At 41.2% G+C, this 14,928-nt stretch overlaps 1 protein-coding gene across 1 annotated transcript in view; it reads right to left on the bottom strand.

Moving 5' to 3' along the window:
* mpnd (MPN domain containing) overlaps window positions 1-14,928 on the bottom strand; it is a 49,622-nt gene that overhangs the window by 15,450 nt on the left and 19,244 nt on the right. Inside the window, exons 6-9 of the mRNA XM_043720957.1 lie at window positions 10,882-10,978; window positions 9,682-9,754; window positions 3,234-3,310; window positions 1,000-1,168 (exon numbers count right to left, since the gene is read on the bottom strand). Coding sequence (XP_043576892.1) covers window positions 1,000-1,168; window positions 3,234-3,310; window positions 9,682-9,754; window positions 10,882-10,978 — 416 coding nt within the window. The remainder of the gene's footprint in view (window positions 1-999; window positions 1,169-3,233; window positions 3,311-9,681; window positions 9,755-10,881; window positions 10,979-14,928) is intronic.

The raw sequence follows: 14,928 nt of genomic DNA, 5'->3' as shown, positions 1-14,928 counted from the left end.
ACGCAGACACGGGGAGAATGTGCAAACTCCACACAGTCAGTCGCCCGAGATGGGAATTGAACCCGGGTCTCTGGCGCTGTGAGGCAGCAGTGCTAACCACTGTGCCACCGTGCCCCCAAGAAGTTAAAGCTTGGGAAGAGAAAGACAAAATATGTGAACTCATATTAAAATTAGAAATGCTCATGGAGCTGGGGCCAATATAAGACAGCAAACACAAGGGTGATTGGTGAAGAGAAGTTTGTACAAGGACATAGGAACAGATTTCAGAATAAGCTTAAGTTTATGGAGGCTGACCAGGAAAGCATTAGGATAGTTGAGTTGAGAATGACAGCTGAAGGTTTCAGCAGAAATTGACTGAAGGCAGTCTGTGTGTATCGGTAGAAACAGGCAGTCCTTGAGGTAAAGAAGTTATCATATCAAAAACTCAGCTGAGGTTGAGAACGGTTCATTCATGCTGCAGCAGTGACCAGAGAATGGGATGGGTTTGATGGGGAAGGAACGGAGTTGTGAGGGAAGAGATAAAAAGTTGCCATAGTTTTATCAGGTTGTGGGGCTGTTCTCTCATTGCAGAGATGACGGGTGGTGGTTTAACCCAAGTGTCACCACTCCTCAGGGAAGGGAAGAGGTTGAGAAGGATAATCCTTCATAGTGACCTCAGCCAGTCCATTAGAACATTTAAGAGGATAACTGGACACGTACATGGATAAGAAAGGTTTAGAAGGACTTGGGCCAAATGCAGGCAAATGGGATTAGTTAACGGTCGGCATGGATGAGTTGGGCCAAAGGGTCTGTTTCCATGCTCTATGGCTCTAGATTGTCATCATCTAGATGCAGGTATGCTGACTAATTTTCCTCATCAGACTCAAGGCACTGCAGCCACCACACATCATTCACAGGCTGATGTATATACTGTACCCTCTCTGGATTGACCACATTACTGTATTAATCTTTTATATCCTGAATGCAGACTCAGAGATCAATGAATCATGAACTTTTTACCACAGATAAGTGCTAGACAGGGCTGGAAACTGTTAGTGGTTCCCTGTAGTTTCAGTTGATATTCCATCTGCGAATCGATGTCTTGCAGGGAGGGCAGAGCAGGCGTGTACGGGTGGCTATGGTACCAACCTACCAAGGACAGCCCCCGCAGGAACAGGTTCTGGCAAATCTGTAGAAAAGAGATTGATTTCAGTTCAGCGAAGATGCAAAGTCAGGTGAGGCAAGACTGAACAAACTACCTCCAGACCAGCACACATGTGTGTGTGTGTGTGTACAGATGTTGGATAAATGCATTTACTATCTGAAGTTTCTGTTCGAGGGCCAGGACATGCATGTTGGTGGTGTCACACAAGCCGGTGAAAGGCGGTTGAAATGGTTTTGCAATTTTCATTACTCCCACAAATGAATTTCAAAAAATGTGAAGAGGCTCCGATGAGAAACAAACAACGTTGCTCTGGCAGTCCAACAGTAATTACCAACAGTTTAAAGATACACCATCACCATGCATTAACAACATGTTTAATATTAGAAGTCCTCATTTAACATTGCTCTGTTTAGCATAGTTTCACTGTAACATCAGTAAGTCGCTGCAGCCTGAAATCTCTAAGCACCACGAGATTCACTTTGATGCTGTTTACTACAGTATCGAACTGATCAGCACTGTTTTGGTGCAACTTCTCTTAACATTCTGACTTGCAGCCTCTCCCTATGGCATCCCACTGCCTAGGGTGTGCACTAGGGAGAACCCAATTCTCATGGTCCAGAGGGCAACTTCAACCATGAGAAGCAGTACCCAGAATTCCACTCACGAGACGTACAGTATAGGAGATCCTGTAAGTAGCGAGTTTTAGTTTTTTTTACATTTCTCTTATTTTAACACTTATTTCATTTACCAATGTAAGAATTTAGTCATTTCAAATAGAATATTCGACTTAGAGGATAGAAGTTTAATGTAGATCACTATCTCTGGAAGAAGCAATATTTGAGTAAGTGCTGTGCTTTCATGAGAAGATGATTTGGGAAGGGCAAGACTATCTGGGCTGAGATAAGAGAAACAGTTTTTTGGAGAGTGACTACTGAATATGCAAGACAAGATGTACCTGATGACATGAACACTCTAGAATTAGTAGAAATGATGGGGAATAATGCCCTAGATGTAGAATGAGAGAATAAGGAAAACTCTCACAGTACTGGGAGGATGGGGATAGGGAACCAGAGTCAATGACTCTGATCAAGGAGAAACATTAAATGGAGGACAAAACAAAACTACCAACTTTTTCACTTGGGAGTGGGGAGGACATTTCAATTTGCTATCACTTGGGAGCCATCAGCAAATTTCAGTAAGATTAAGGTTTCCCAAGGCAGTGAGTTTCAGAAAGAAAACAATTCCTATTCAATAAATTGACTGTGTCAATGAATAATTGAAACAATAACCAAAAAAAGTGCCAGTCGCAAAAATAACTAATAAAAGCTTACTTTTGCCTTCTTGTTTAAGGGGTGGGGAAGGAAAAGAAAAAGAAACAGAAACAGAGACAGACAGACAGCAAGAGAGAGAGAGAGACAGACAGACACACAGAGAGACACATACACACAGAGACGCAGAGAAAGAGAGAGAGAGACAGGCAGAGAGAGAAACAGACAGAGACAGAGAGAGACAGAGAGAGAGAGAGAGAGAGAGACACACACACACGAACAGACATATACACAGTCTCGGCCCCAACTCCTTATCACCAGGAAAACAGACAGAAAATGGGGTAAAGAGTTGGCTTTAGCTAACAATGAGCTTGGTTTGCCCCTGCTGGGGTATTCTGAGAGAGTAGAAATCACATGTAAGTGGGATCCAAAGATGGGCAGCCTTTCAGCCTGGGATTTCCCTCTCTTCCAGTCTGGTTTACAGCAATGGTTTTGTACAGGGAAAGGCAGAAGGAGAGGTGGCTTGATGCAGATGTTCCTCCAGCCAACTAGTCACTCAGTCACCCACCCTGAAGCCGGATTATAGATCATCAACATGAAATATTAAATTTCTTTCTCACAGAGCTTGCTGCCTAAGACTGAGAAAGATGGGGATGATGGGAATAAACTTGAACAACCAAAACAGAAAGTGCAGGAGAAACTCAGCAGGTCTGGCAACACCTGTGAAGAGAGAGATAATGCCGTATTTGTCGCAGATCTCCAACACCCTGCAGTTCTTTGTTTTTTTTAATATTAATTGGAAGAACAACAGTAAACTTTACCTCTTCTTCGACTGCAGAAGCAGAGTCCTTGTCAGAAAGCCGTATTCGACATGGAAAAGCTCGGAGGATTGTCAACACTGTCAAAACATGCACAACAGTCAGTGAGGAACTGTACTTTGAACTAGCCTGGGACAAAGATGTTCTAGCAGAATGGGATTCTCATATTTAGGCCTCAACACAGGAAAACAACAACATGAGAAAAGAAGGGAAGAGGCAAGGGAGTTGAGTGCAAGAGAACAGAGGGACGAAAGAAAGTGGAGGAAGCAAGAGAACAGCACAACATTTTTACTTTAATTAATAAACAAAAAACACAAGGTCCTTCTTTCAAGTAATGTGTTTAATGGCTGCCACAAACTAAAGTAAAAGCAAGTTACAGCAAAGATAGAGACCACATGACTACAGCAAACCAGCCATTACAGTATGTACAACTGCATTTCTCCAATCATTTCCCTTTTTACAAAAATAAAAGACAAAACAAACTTGCATGCACTACTATTTGCAGCACAGAGGTACCCAACATACATGACTGATAGCAAAAATAATCATTTGTGAACAAAACCTGTGTTAATTTTAGTCAGTCTTACTTTTGTCAGTCTCTGCACATGCAGTCCATACATAATGTTTAAATCATGCAGGTCTTCCAACAGCATGCATGCGCAGTCTCTCTGGTACCTGCTAAAAGGGCGATGTTACTTCTCTGGGGAATATAGTTCTGTGGCAGGTTGCTGTTGCCATCTTGGACTGATGGCTGTCCTGTACTCCATGCAGATGGTGAGATCACAGCTTCCTGATCAGTTGCCTGTGTGAAGGAACAGATGTTGCGATTCCAACGATATATCTGGTCATTCACGTTCACCGCGTAAGATTGAGGTGTCAATGGCTCTACACAGGTCCCAAGTCTCCACACAGGCTGACTCTTGTTGAAAGCATGAAATTTTGTACTCTGATTAGTGCTCCAATGCTCAGTTCAGGCAATTATTTGGCAGTCTAATCAAAGTGAAATTTGGTTTTCTGTTTGTTCACCCTGATTTTGTCACTTTCTTGATTATTCTTCTTTTCCAACTCCTCTAACTTGTCTTGCAGCTTGGGCTGGAGGGAAGCTGGAAATCTCCTTAGCAGGTGCTAAATTGGATCCACACTCCCACTTATTGAGATGACGTTCACTAAGAAGACATACAAAATCTGTAGAACCATCTTTGTAATCTTCTAGGACCTGTTCAGCAGTCAATAGCTTAGTGGCCTGCTTAATGTTCCAAATCTCTTCTGGCACATATAGGGTTACATGTCCAAGGTTCAGACTGGTTTCAGCTGAAATGAGTGCATTTTATTTAATGTCCATAATCTGAAACTCCAGATCTTTATTCCTCCCATCACAAGGGCTCTCAGCTTCATTTGTCCTCTTGGCATGAATTCATTCCACCATACTGCTACAATCTTACCTTCAAAGGATAGATGTTCAGGTCAGGACCTTACACAAGTCTGTGAAGCTCATGAAGGTACACCTGTGTCTCTGTGGGCACTTCCCACTCAGTTGATGCTGTCCTTTTGGTCATCATTTGAACAGTCACAAAACTATTTATTATTTTAGATCTATGGATGCCAACCTGTTGTAATGTGTACAGAATGATGGATGACAGCTCTCCAGCAGCCAGCATTGCAGGTTTTCAATGCTTCTTTTTAGCTAAACACATGCAAGCCAAGTGATTTAGTTTCTTGCAGTTAGAACACAGCTTTCCCCATGCTGGATATGCTTTGTTTTGTGGTGTCCTCTGCAAATTTTATATCCTGTACTCTGCCCTTGATCCTTCTGCTGGCTTTTCTAAAAAAATATTTATTTTCTTCTTCCAAAATGCTGCTCTCATTCAACCTGGAATGTCTCATAGCACAATGCAAACTCACAGCTATTCGTGCATTAATACACTCCAGATGGTGATCGACAACCTCACAACTTCTGCACAAATCAATAGCTTTCTTGTGAGTAAATTCCTCCTCTCTCAGGTGATGTGTTCTCATGGCAGGATCTCATATCTACGACAATCCTCTCTCTGCACAAACTCTCAGAATTCAGCTTTCGATCATTATTTTCCCTCTGTCCTGAGCTCTGATGTTGAACACATACCACAAGAAACATTAATATAGGGTTTTAATTATGTCTTCAAAACATCTCCTGCTCCTTAGTAAGGTTTAGGGTGCATTATATTCCCAAAGTGCCACATGGGTTATTGCATAAAGTGGGAGCTCATGGTGTTGGGGTTAACATACTAATATGATAGAAGTTTGGCCTTAGCCCCATACATTTATATCAATGAGTTAGGAAAGGGAGCAATGAGATGGTAGCTAAAAAATTTGCAGATAACATGAAAATATGTAGAAAGTATGTTGTGAAGAGGACATGAGGAAGTTGCAGACAGATATAACTTGAGTAAGTTGGCAGATGGAATATAATGTGGGAAAATGTGAAGTTATCCAATTTGGAAGAATAAATAAGCAGAGTATTACTTAAAAGGAAAACAACAGCATAATTCTTGTGCATTCACCACAAAAGTTAGTATGCAAGCACAGCACTTAATTAAGCCAATTAAATGCTGTCCTTTATTACAACAGGAATGGAAAATAAATGCTTTGTATTTTTGGCCTTCTTATCAAATGAAATAAATAAATAGGAGGGGATTTACTAGATTGATATCTGGAATGAGCAGTTGTCTTATGAAGCAAGGTTAGACTGACTGGGCTCATTTCCAATGGTGTTGAGAAGAGCAAAGGGTGACTACATCGAAGTGTGTACAATCATGTTGGTCTTGACAAAGTGGAAGTGGAAAGGATATTTCCTCTTATGGATCAGTCCATAATGAAAAGGCAGGGTTTTAAAAAGACTGTACTTGCTGACACCTACTAGCAGCAACATTCCGTACAAATATTTACAAGTACCAATTAATGATACTATATTAATGACATAGATATAAACAGTAAAGCAAAGTACAACTTTTAAATTTTGAAAATTGATTTAATATCGTGCACGTGGCAGCAATAATCAGTATTGCATCAGTTACAAATACCAATTAAATGATGCTATGTTAATGAATGAGTATATCGTGATAATCGTACAGTCGTCACAAAGTGTGAAACAAGCTGTTCTTTTACATCTTCAATAAGCCTGCTAATGTTGATCACATGGTGCATTGGTGTCAACAAAGAAATTCATGTAAAATTAATGGTTACCCTTTCAAGACAGGGATGAAGAGAATTTTCTTCTCAGTGGGTTGTGAGAGTTTGAAGGACCTTGCCTCAGAAAGCTTTGGAGATGGGACCATTGACTATTTCAAGGTAGAGGTATGTTGATTCTAAGTTGGCAGGGAATCAAAAGGGATAAATGTGGAATTTGAAATACAAACAGAACAACCATGACCTTTCTGAATGGCACAGCAGGTTGAAGGGACCAAATGACTTATTTCTGCTTCTAATTCATACATTTGAACAGACAGGTTATGTCACTCTTTCCCCAGCAGTTGCTACCAAACTGGGGCTGTCAGTGAAACCAAAGAAGAAAAGGGTTTGCCTCAAACAAAAGGAAGATGGTTGTGCTTTGGATGTCAATCATCTCAGCTCTGCACATATCTGCAGGGGTTCTTCAAATGTTGGTTCCAAGGAACAATCATCTTTAGCTGTTTCATCAATGTCTTTCCATCGTCATGAGATCAGAAGTGGAAGATGTTCACTGATGGTTGCACAATGGTCAGAACCATTCACGACTCCTCATGGCTGATACTGAAACAGTCAATGTCCAAATGCAGCAAGACCTGGACAATATCTAGGGCTGACTATTGGCAAGTAACATTCAAACTACACAAGTACTAGCCAGCAACCATCTCCAACATGATATGACAATTGCTCCTTGACATTCAATCTAATTACCGTCGCTGTATCCCCACACCCCGCCCCCCAACTTCGATGTAGTGATGAGTGTGATGGACTTCCCTCCCGCTTACATGGAGAAGTGCAGCTCTAACAGCATTCAAGAAGCTTGACGGCATCCAGGACAAAGCAGCCCACTTGATTGGTACCACTAACAACATTCACTCCCTCCACCACAGCAGCCCTAGTGTGCATTTTCTATAAGATTTATCCACGTTCTTTAAACAGCACCTTCCAAGATCACTGCCATTTAGCAAGACAAGAGCAAAGTCACAGAATACCATCACCTGCAAGTTCCCCTCGAAGCCCCACACCATTGGACTCTGAAAGATATTGCCTTCCTTCACAGTTGCTGAGTCAAAACCCATCAATTTCCTCTCTTGTGGTACAACAGGTGTACCTACACATGATAAACTGCAGCAGTTCAAGGTGGCATCTCACCATCATCTTCTCCAGGGCAATTAGGGATGAACAATAAATGCTGGCCTATCCACCAACACCCACATCATATGGGCAAATTAAAAAATCTAAATGTGACATAATTCTAAGACATTAGCAAGCTTACGGATTGGCTTGCAGGGATGCATTTCATCAGAAAAAAAGTAGAAAATAAAAATCACCTACACCTTAGGATTTTAGAAACCTAGTGCTGTAGAACACCACACAGAACAGTACTGGCCCTTCGGTCCTCGATGCTGTGCCAGCCTTTTGTCCTACTCTAAGATCAGACTATTCTACATAGCCTTCATTGTACTATCTTCCACATGCCTATCCAAGAGTCGCTTGAATATCTGTAATGTATATGACTGTACTACCACTGCTGGCAGTTCATTCTACGTACCCACCACTGTCTGTGTAATGGGGTTTGTGCCTTTAAAAAGGTGTATTTTGTTCTTTTTTTTGAAAGAATGAAGTGAGGTTGACTCAGAGGTGACAAACAGTCTGTTCAAAGCCAATAAAGTAAACAGTTTCTGAGGCCGTGAGGCTTTAAAAAATTGGAACAATAGACGCAGCCTGAAGGGGTGTGGTCAAGCTTGCACAGAACCAGGATTTTAGTTTAACTTTCAGAAGCTGCTGGAGTTTGGAAGCTGCTATACATCTCTCCCTGCTACAGCAAAATGTTTGCTGTCTCTCTCTCTCTCAATATTCTCTTGATGTTCTTTCCTCCTAGACTGGAAAAATGCTGCATGTGAGACAATCTATTTTACTAAATTTGTCTCTACCAAGGGTGTGTTTTTGGGATGTTATTACCTTGGAACAGTGGTAGTTAACATATATATTATCTTGTTAAGTATTTTAATAATACTTTGTTATGTATTTATATTCTTATTTTGTCTGTATTTTAACTGGAGTGTACGAATAAAGTATGCTTTGCTTCAAGCCCGATAGTTTGACCAATCAAATTGCATCCAGAACACAATGTCTTACACTCACCTTTTAAAATAAGAAAAATTGGGGTCTAGGCTATCTTCTTAATATGATTTGAGGGGTTTTGTCTAGTCCATAACAGGTTCAAAGGGGTACAAGTGACCAAACCATTCAATACAATGCTGCAAGTCAGCAAAGCAAATAAACATGTTAACAAATTGCAGTGATTTATTTATTGCGTACCACTAGAAATAATGATGTTACGTTGAACATAGAGTCATAGAGTCACACAGGATCCTGGTCAATCCACCTCTAGACTCCACAATGTTAAAAAAAGGACAAAGAACCTCTGAAAAACATGTTGAAAAGATTTATAATATAATACTAGGATAGATATTTTCAGCTCTGCGGAAGGACTGAACAGAATAGGATATTTTTGGCTTTTAGACTAGAGAAAACCTAGAGGTGACCTGATTAAATATTATGGTTAGCATTATGTATTAGTTGAATAGGGTAAATGTGGAAAAGAATATTTCTACCCGTGGGGAATCTGACACCAAAACCACAAATACAACATAGTGACTGATAAATCTAAATCAGGAAGGGAGAGATTACTCAGAGTAGAACTTGTTGCTATGGGAAATATTCCACCATTGAGAAAGAGACAGTGATTTTGCTGTTGACATTGCAACATTTATGTTGCCAGTAATGTGTGAGACAATTGTATATACTGATCATAACCCTTCAAGGTTTTTGGAAAAAATTAGGAATACAAATTCCAGACTGTTTAGATGGAGTTTATTATTGCAGCCATTCAATTTGAAGATTAGATTATTTCAAAAGGAAACAAGGCTAGAACATGAGAGAAGAAGGAATAAGAAGGTATGTTGAAAAGCTGAGATAATGTACTTGGACCAGGAGGAGGCTCGGAGTTTAAACAAACACCTGGAGAGACTAGTTGGGTCAAAATGGCGTTCTATATATATATATTCCGATGGAAAACATTCAAACAACAATTAAATGGATAAAATTTAATAATATTGTGAAATGTGCTACTTATTGTTGTTGATACACTTGTGTTTCTCTACACATTATATCAATAACATGTATACCGATCTATACATCTATTAAATACATTTTATGCAGAGAAGAATAATGAGGTACTCACACTGTGTGCTTGTGTCCCACCTCCCTCCGAGATAGCCCACTACCTCACTGGTGGTCAGGTGGCAATGAAAATCCTAAAGGACAAGGAAAGCTTTGAAGAATAGGAGTAACGGTGGACAGAATTCAATACCCAAGACAACCCTCTTAAAACAAGATCAATGTAAAACCTGTTTTACATTATTTTCAAATTAGCTCTAAAACTGTGGGAAGTATCCAAAATTAACTTTTCTTCTTTCTCTTATCGACTACATATTGCTCCTTCACACGATCTTCTTTTGCACCTCCCAAGCTATGACAAGTTGAATTAATCTACAAAGAACATTTTACAAAGTGGAACGCACATCACCAAGCAGGAAAGGGGACGGATTAAGAAGCAGTACCTAAATATGCAACAACCCTTTGAAGGGAATGTGGAAGATATAGCAAGGGAAATGATTTACTGCCCGTCGCTGTAATGATCAGCAAATTAGTCTCCACTGGTAATGTGGAGAAAGAATGGATGGGCAGTAACTCAAACCAGGAGGCCAGGACAGGCAGCTGGAAACTGTTTAGCCAAGATGGAGCAGGATCACTGAAGAATTTAGAGATATGAGCTGCTCTGTGTAACCTTCTGTCTTTCTGACCCTGCATTGTTATTAATTTATCGAACCAGCTCCTACTCTTTTACCATCACAGAATCACGGAATGTTAAAAACCAATAGTATCTGGCAAAGGGAGGCCAGATACTATTATTGCTGGATTATTAACTCAGGGACCAGGGGATGTTCTGGGGACCTGGATTCAAATCTCAATACAGAAGATGGTGGAATTTGAATTCAATTAAAATCTGGAATTAAGAGTCGACTGATGATAATGACAATCCATTGTTAATTGTAAGGAAAAGATATATCTAGTTGACTAATGTCCTGTAGGTAAGGGAGTGTCATCCCTACCTGGTCAGGTCAACTGTGACTCTAGACCCACAGCAATATGGTTGACTCTTAACTGCCCTCTGGACAATTAGGGAGCACTGCCCTCATCCTTAACGAAGTTTTTAAAAGTGAGCTTTTTTTTGGTTGGTTGGTTAGAGAATAGCATTGGTTGAGGCTTGAGGACTAAATGTCTATTAGCCCTCTTTGTCAGAATGCTGGGTAGTGCAGGTGAACAAAGTCAAGAAAACATGTATTCAAAGCATCCACATTCAAATCACTTGAACACCCACCACTAGCAGCAGCACATTGCTCGATATTGCAACGTTAAACGGCTGGAATTTATTCACAGAGGTGAATGATGTTAGTTCAACAAGCGTATGAGGATCCCTGCGACAAAACAAGGGAAACATGTTAGTACCACATTCACAGCTCTCATCTGCATTCACAATGGTGGAACAGATTTCAGCAAAATAGTACATCTGGGAGCTGAGGGGCACTATTGGGGTATAACAGGTGGAATTTACCATACATCAGGCCTTGATTAAGAAGGATTGACTACATTTGTGTTACATCCTTCTTGAGTTCAAGACCTCCTTTAAAAAGTGTTTTATGCACACAAATTATATTGAGAAATAACCACTGCCATAAGAAATATAGTGAAGGCTGGTATCCCGTCACCAAATCACCCTTTATTTACACATGCACAGTATATGTCCCAGCTGGTTCAGAGCCAGCTCCTAGAGACTCCTGTTTACGTCTGTCCGCCAGGGTTCTCTGATTGTGGCTGTTAACCTGATTCAATCAGGGAACTCATTTTATGGCTGACCACATTCTATTCATTATATGTAAGAGCCAATTTGTGCACAGCTCAAAAATAGCAAAGAGATAATGGATCAGGTAATCTACTTATACCGATTAAGGTGCAAATGTTAGCTTACATAACCCTGTTCTTCTTCCAGTATTGCCTGGCAATCTTCTACCTACACTGCAGAGGGTAGACAGTAACCCTCTGTCTCCTCGGATGCTGCCTGAACTGCTGTGCTTTTCCAGCACCACTCAGCCAGAATCTGGTTTCCAGCATCTGCAGTCATTGTTTTTACCTGGTATTTCAGTTTAACATTGCATATGAAATACAGCTGAGGCTGAACTGGATGCCTACGTCTTTACTTCAGCATGAACATCTTTGAAATCAGATGTGAGCCAAACTGAATAAGTGACTTAAATTGTTAATCCCAGATATTTCCAAATGTGTCAGAATGTAAACCTTTATATCCCTCAGCTGCGCAGAGCATGAAGGTCACATTTGCTCAGTCTGCACTGCATTTGTAAATCTCACACACGACAGTGATGCAATGTTACACACTCGAGTTATTTACCAGAATTCTTGTTTCCAAATGCCAATGTTACATGCTGCAAGTAAGTGTATGCATGGACAGAGAGAGACAGAAGCTTGACTCTGATGCTGAAATCCACAGAAATACCTACATTCCCACCCTCCAGTTAATCCTTTGAGGCAGAATCTTCTGCAGACTCAGCAGCTCCTGGTCTGGAACTCTTTTTGGTTCACTCGCCTCGCCTTCTAGATTTGTAAGCTTCTCCAAAACCCATTCTGTGGTCGAATTGCCAGTACATCTAACTCTCCTAAAGGAAATTCCCACTTTATTTCTCCTCTGTGCAACACCAAGATATACTTATTAATGAGGACACATTGCACATTCATCAACACTCAAAAATATACTCAATTGGGTACAGTTCCAAGAGGCACCAAGGAACTGTACACCACAGCACCTTGGATTGCATACCCCATGGGGATGTGGGATGAGAAATTGGAGTTGTGTCTGCTACCTCCACCGAGGGCTAAACAAACAGTTTATTTTTCTGCCGGTAGTATAATGGGTGGGAAAGGAAGAAGTGAGTTGTGAGGGCCAATCACTGCCTTCAGACGTGCCTACCACACACATACCTTTCTGTCCCTGAGAGGCCACAGCATCTTCATGTCAGACTAACATCATCCAACAGAAAGCTCAACTGGAAGATTACAGAGTGGGAGAGAGAGGTCACCCTGCCATTTAGGATTGGGTTAGCAAGGTGGGGAACAACAAATGGAAGCTTGATTCACTCAATGCTGTTTCAGAGCTGGGAATAGAGCACATGGCTGTGGAGTCTTGTGTCGGTCATGTGAACAACATGCGCAGCCCATCACAGCCAAATCGGAGGGGGGTGGGGGGGGGAGGAGATACAGTGCCTCGATGCTTTGGATGTTGGCCAGGTCGAAGATGCTGGTATTGGTGCATCTCTCTTCCCAGCGGATTTGCAGGATCACAGGCAGTGTTGATGGTACTGCTCCACTGCCTCGAGGTCAGTGCTGTGGACAGTCGACATCTCAGAGCCATATGGGAAGGTGGGAACCACCACAGCTCTGTATACCATGAGCTTGGTATCGGATCTGATGTTGTTCTTGAACACCCTTTTCCCAGCTGGCCGAAGGTGGAGCCAACACACTGGAGTTGGTGCTGGATCTCTTCATCAATAGCTGCTTTTGCTGACAGGAAGTGGTCAACGTTCTCGAAGGCCATCCCATGGAGCTTGATTATCAGGGGTTCGCTTCACAACGTGAGGCCAGGGTGATCTTGCAGATGGACAGGAAGTACTTTATTAAACACACAGAGAGCAGAAACCCAATAATCTGGCCAGAGACCACTCACAGACCGTGGTGTATAGTCAATCCATTTCTGGGTCAGTACATACAGCATTTAAGACAGTCTCAGTAAAACCGGAGTTATTTGTTCATACAAACCAACTTCTAAAGAATCCTTTTTGGCAAATCTGAAGGAAGGCCAAAATATCCCATATGTCTCTAACTGCTAGGAGGAAGTGAGGACTGCTATAGATCAAAGTCAAAATTCTGGCACTGGAAAAGCACAGCAGGTCAGGCAGCATGCGAGGAGAAGTTTCAAAGTTCTAAATTTCAAATGGAAATCTTTTAAATATCATCATTGCTTGAAGTCAAATGTCCACTGATTTCAGCGAGCTGATGCTCAGGAGTCTGACTCCAGCTGCTCTGTGATCATATGGGCAGTGCCATCTTTGTTCTAGGCAACTGTCATTCCAATGCCAAGCTATGTTTGTGTTCCATCACAGCTCCACCTAGTGGTGGCATATACAATAAATGAGCCCTTTTTACTAATAATAAGGGGGATAAAAAGAGGATCCATCACAGCAACAAGTTCAATTTAGCGGGGCTTTATAAATCACTGAACAAACTCAAAGAACATCACTTGAAGTAAAACAACAAAAGTGCATGAGAGAAGCAGCCTCAGGATTACAGACACTTTGATCTAATCTGCTGTAATCAACGTGGCGAAAATTGTAAATGGGAAGTAGAAGTAAACAATTTAAAGCTGCTTCCTTCTCAAACAACATCTTGAGACAAAGGATATAAACAACTGTAGACGATACGGAAACCATGCTGATGGAGCACTTAGAATGCTCCGTATTCTTGCTTTTCAAATTGATTGGCAGGCATACGTTTAGGGTGAGAGCGGAAAGATATAAAAGAGATCTAAGGAGCAACTTTTTCACGCAGAGGGTGGTACGGATATGGAATGAGCTGCCAGAGGAAGTCGTGGAGACAAGTACAATTACAACATTTAAGAGGCATTTGGATGGGTAAATGAATAGAAAGGGTTTGGAGGGATATGGACCGGGTGCTGGCAGGTGGGACTAGATTGGGTTGGGATATCTGGTCGGCATGGATGAGTTGGACCGAAGGGTCTGTTTCCATGCTGAACATCTCTATGACTCTATGAAGGGCTCATTTCGGCCATTGTGCACTATACTAGAGAATAGTGCACTCAAAGACATTCTGCTCGGTCTCCTACTCCCTGATTAGGAAATAGCACAAGGAATATTCAGCATTGTTACAGGGTTACATGAAAGAAAGAAGATTCCTTAGTTAACACGGTTAGATTTTATGTTTGTTTGAAAAGTTGTGCAGAGTCTGATCATGATGCGCTATTGTTTCACACTAAGATCCACACCTGCTCATGAGGAAAGCTACTGCAAAGATATTTTGAACGGAGCTGTTTGTATTTTCAGTGCACTGCAACAAAAAAAAAAGGAATTTTGTTGAATTCCATCTGTGACAAAACAATATTTGGTTCCTTGCTTCTGTCACAGACATATTCAGGAACCTAAGTGAGCTGAATGTAAACATGCAGGACAAGAAAACGTTTGAACTGATCACACCATAACATTCGTAAAGAAAATTACATTTTATAAGCGTATTATACTCCAGGTGAATTATGACCCCCTTCCTGCAGCTTTCCATGTTTCTA

This window comes from Chiloscyllium plagiosum, chromosome 31 (genome assembly GCF_004010195.1).
Source record: "Chiloscyllium plagiosum isolate BGI_BamShark_2017 chromosome 31, ASM401019v2, whole genome shotgun sequence".
Lineage (NCBI taxonomy): Eukaryota > Metazoa > Chordata > Chondrichthyes > Orectolobiformes > Hemiscylliidae > Chiloscyllium > Chiloscyllium plagiosum.
The sequence above is the reverse complement of the archived record's forward strand: the minus strand, read 5'-3'. Positions and strand labels throughout refer to the sequence as shown.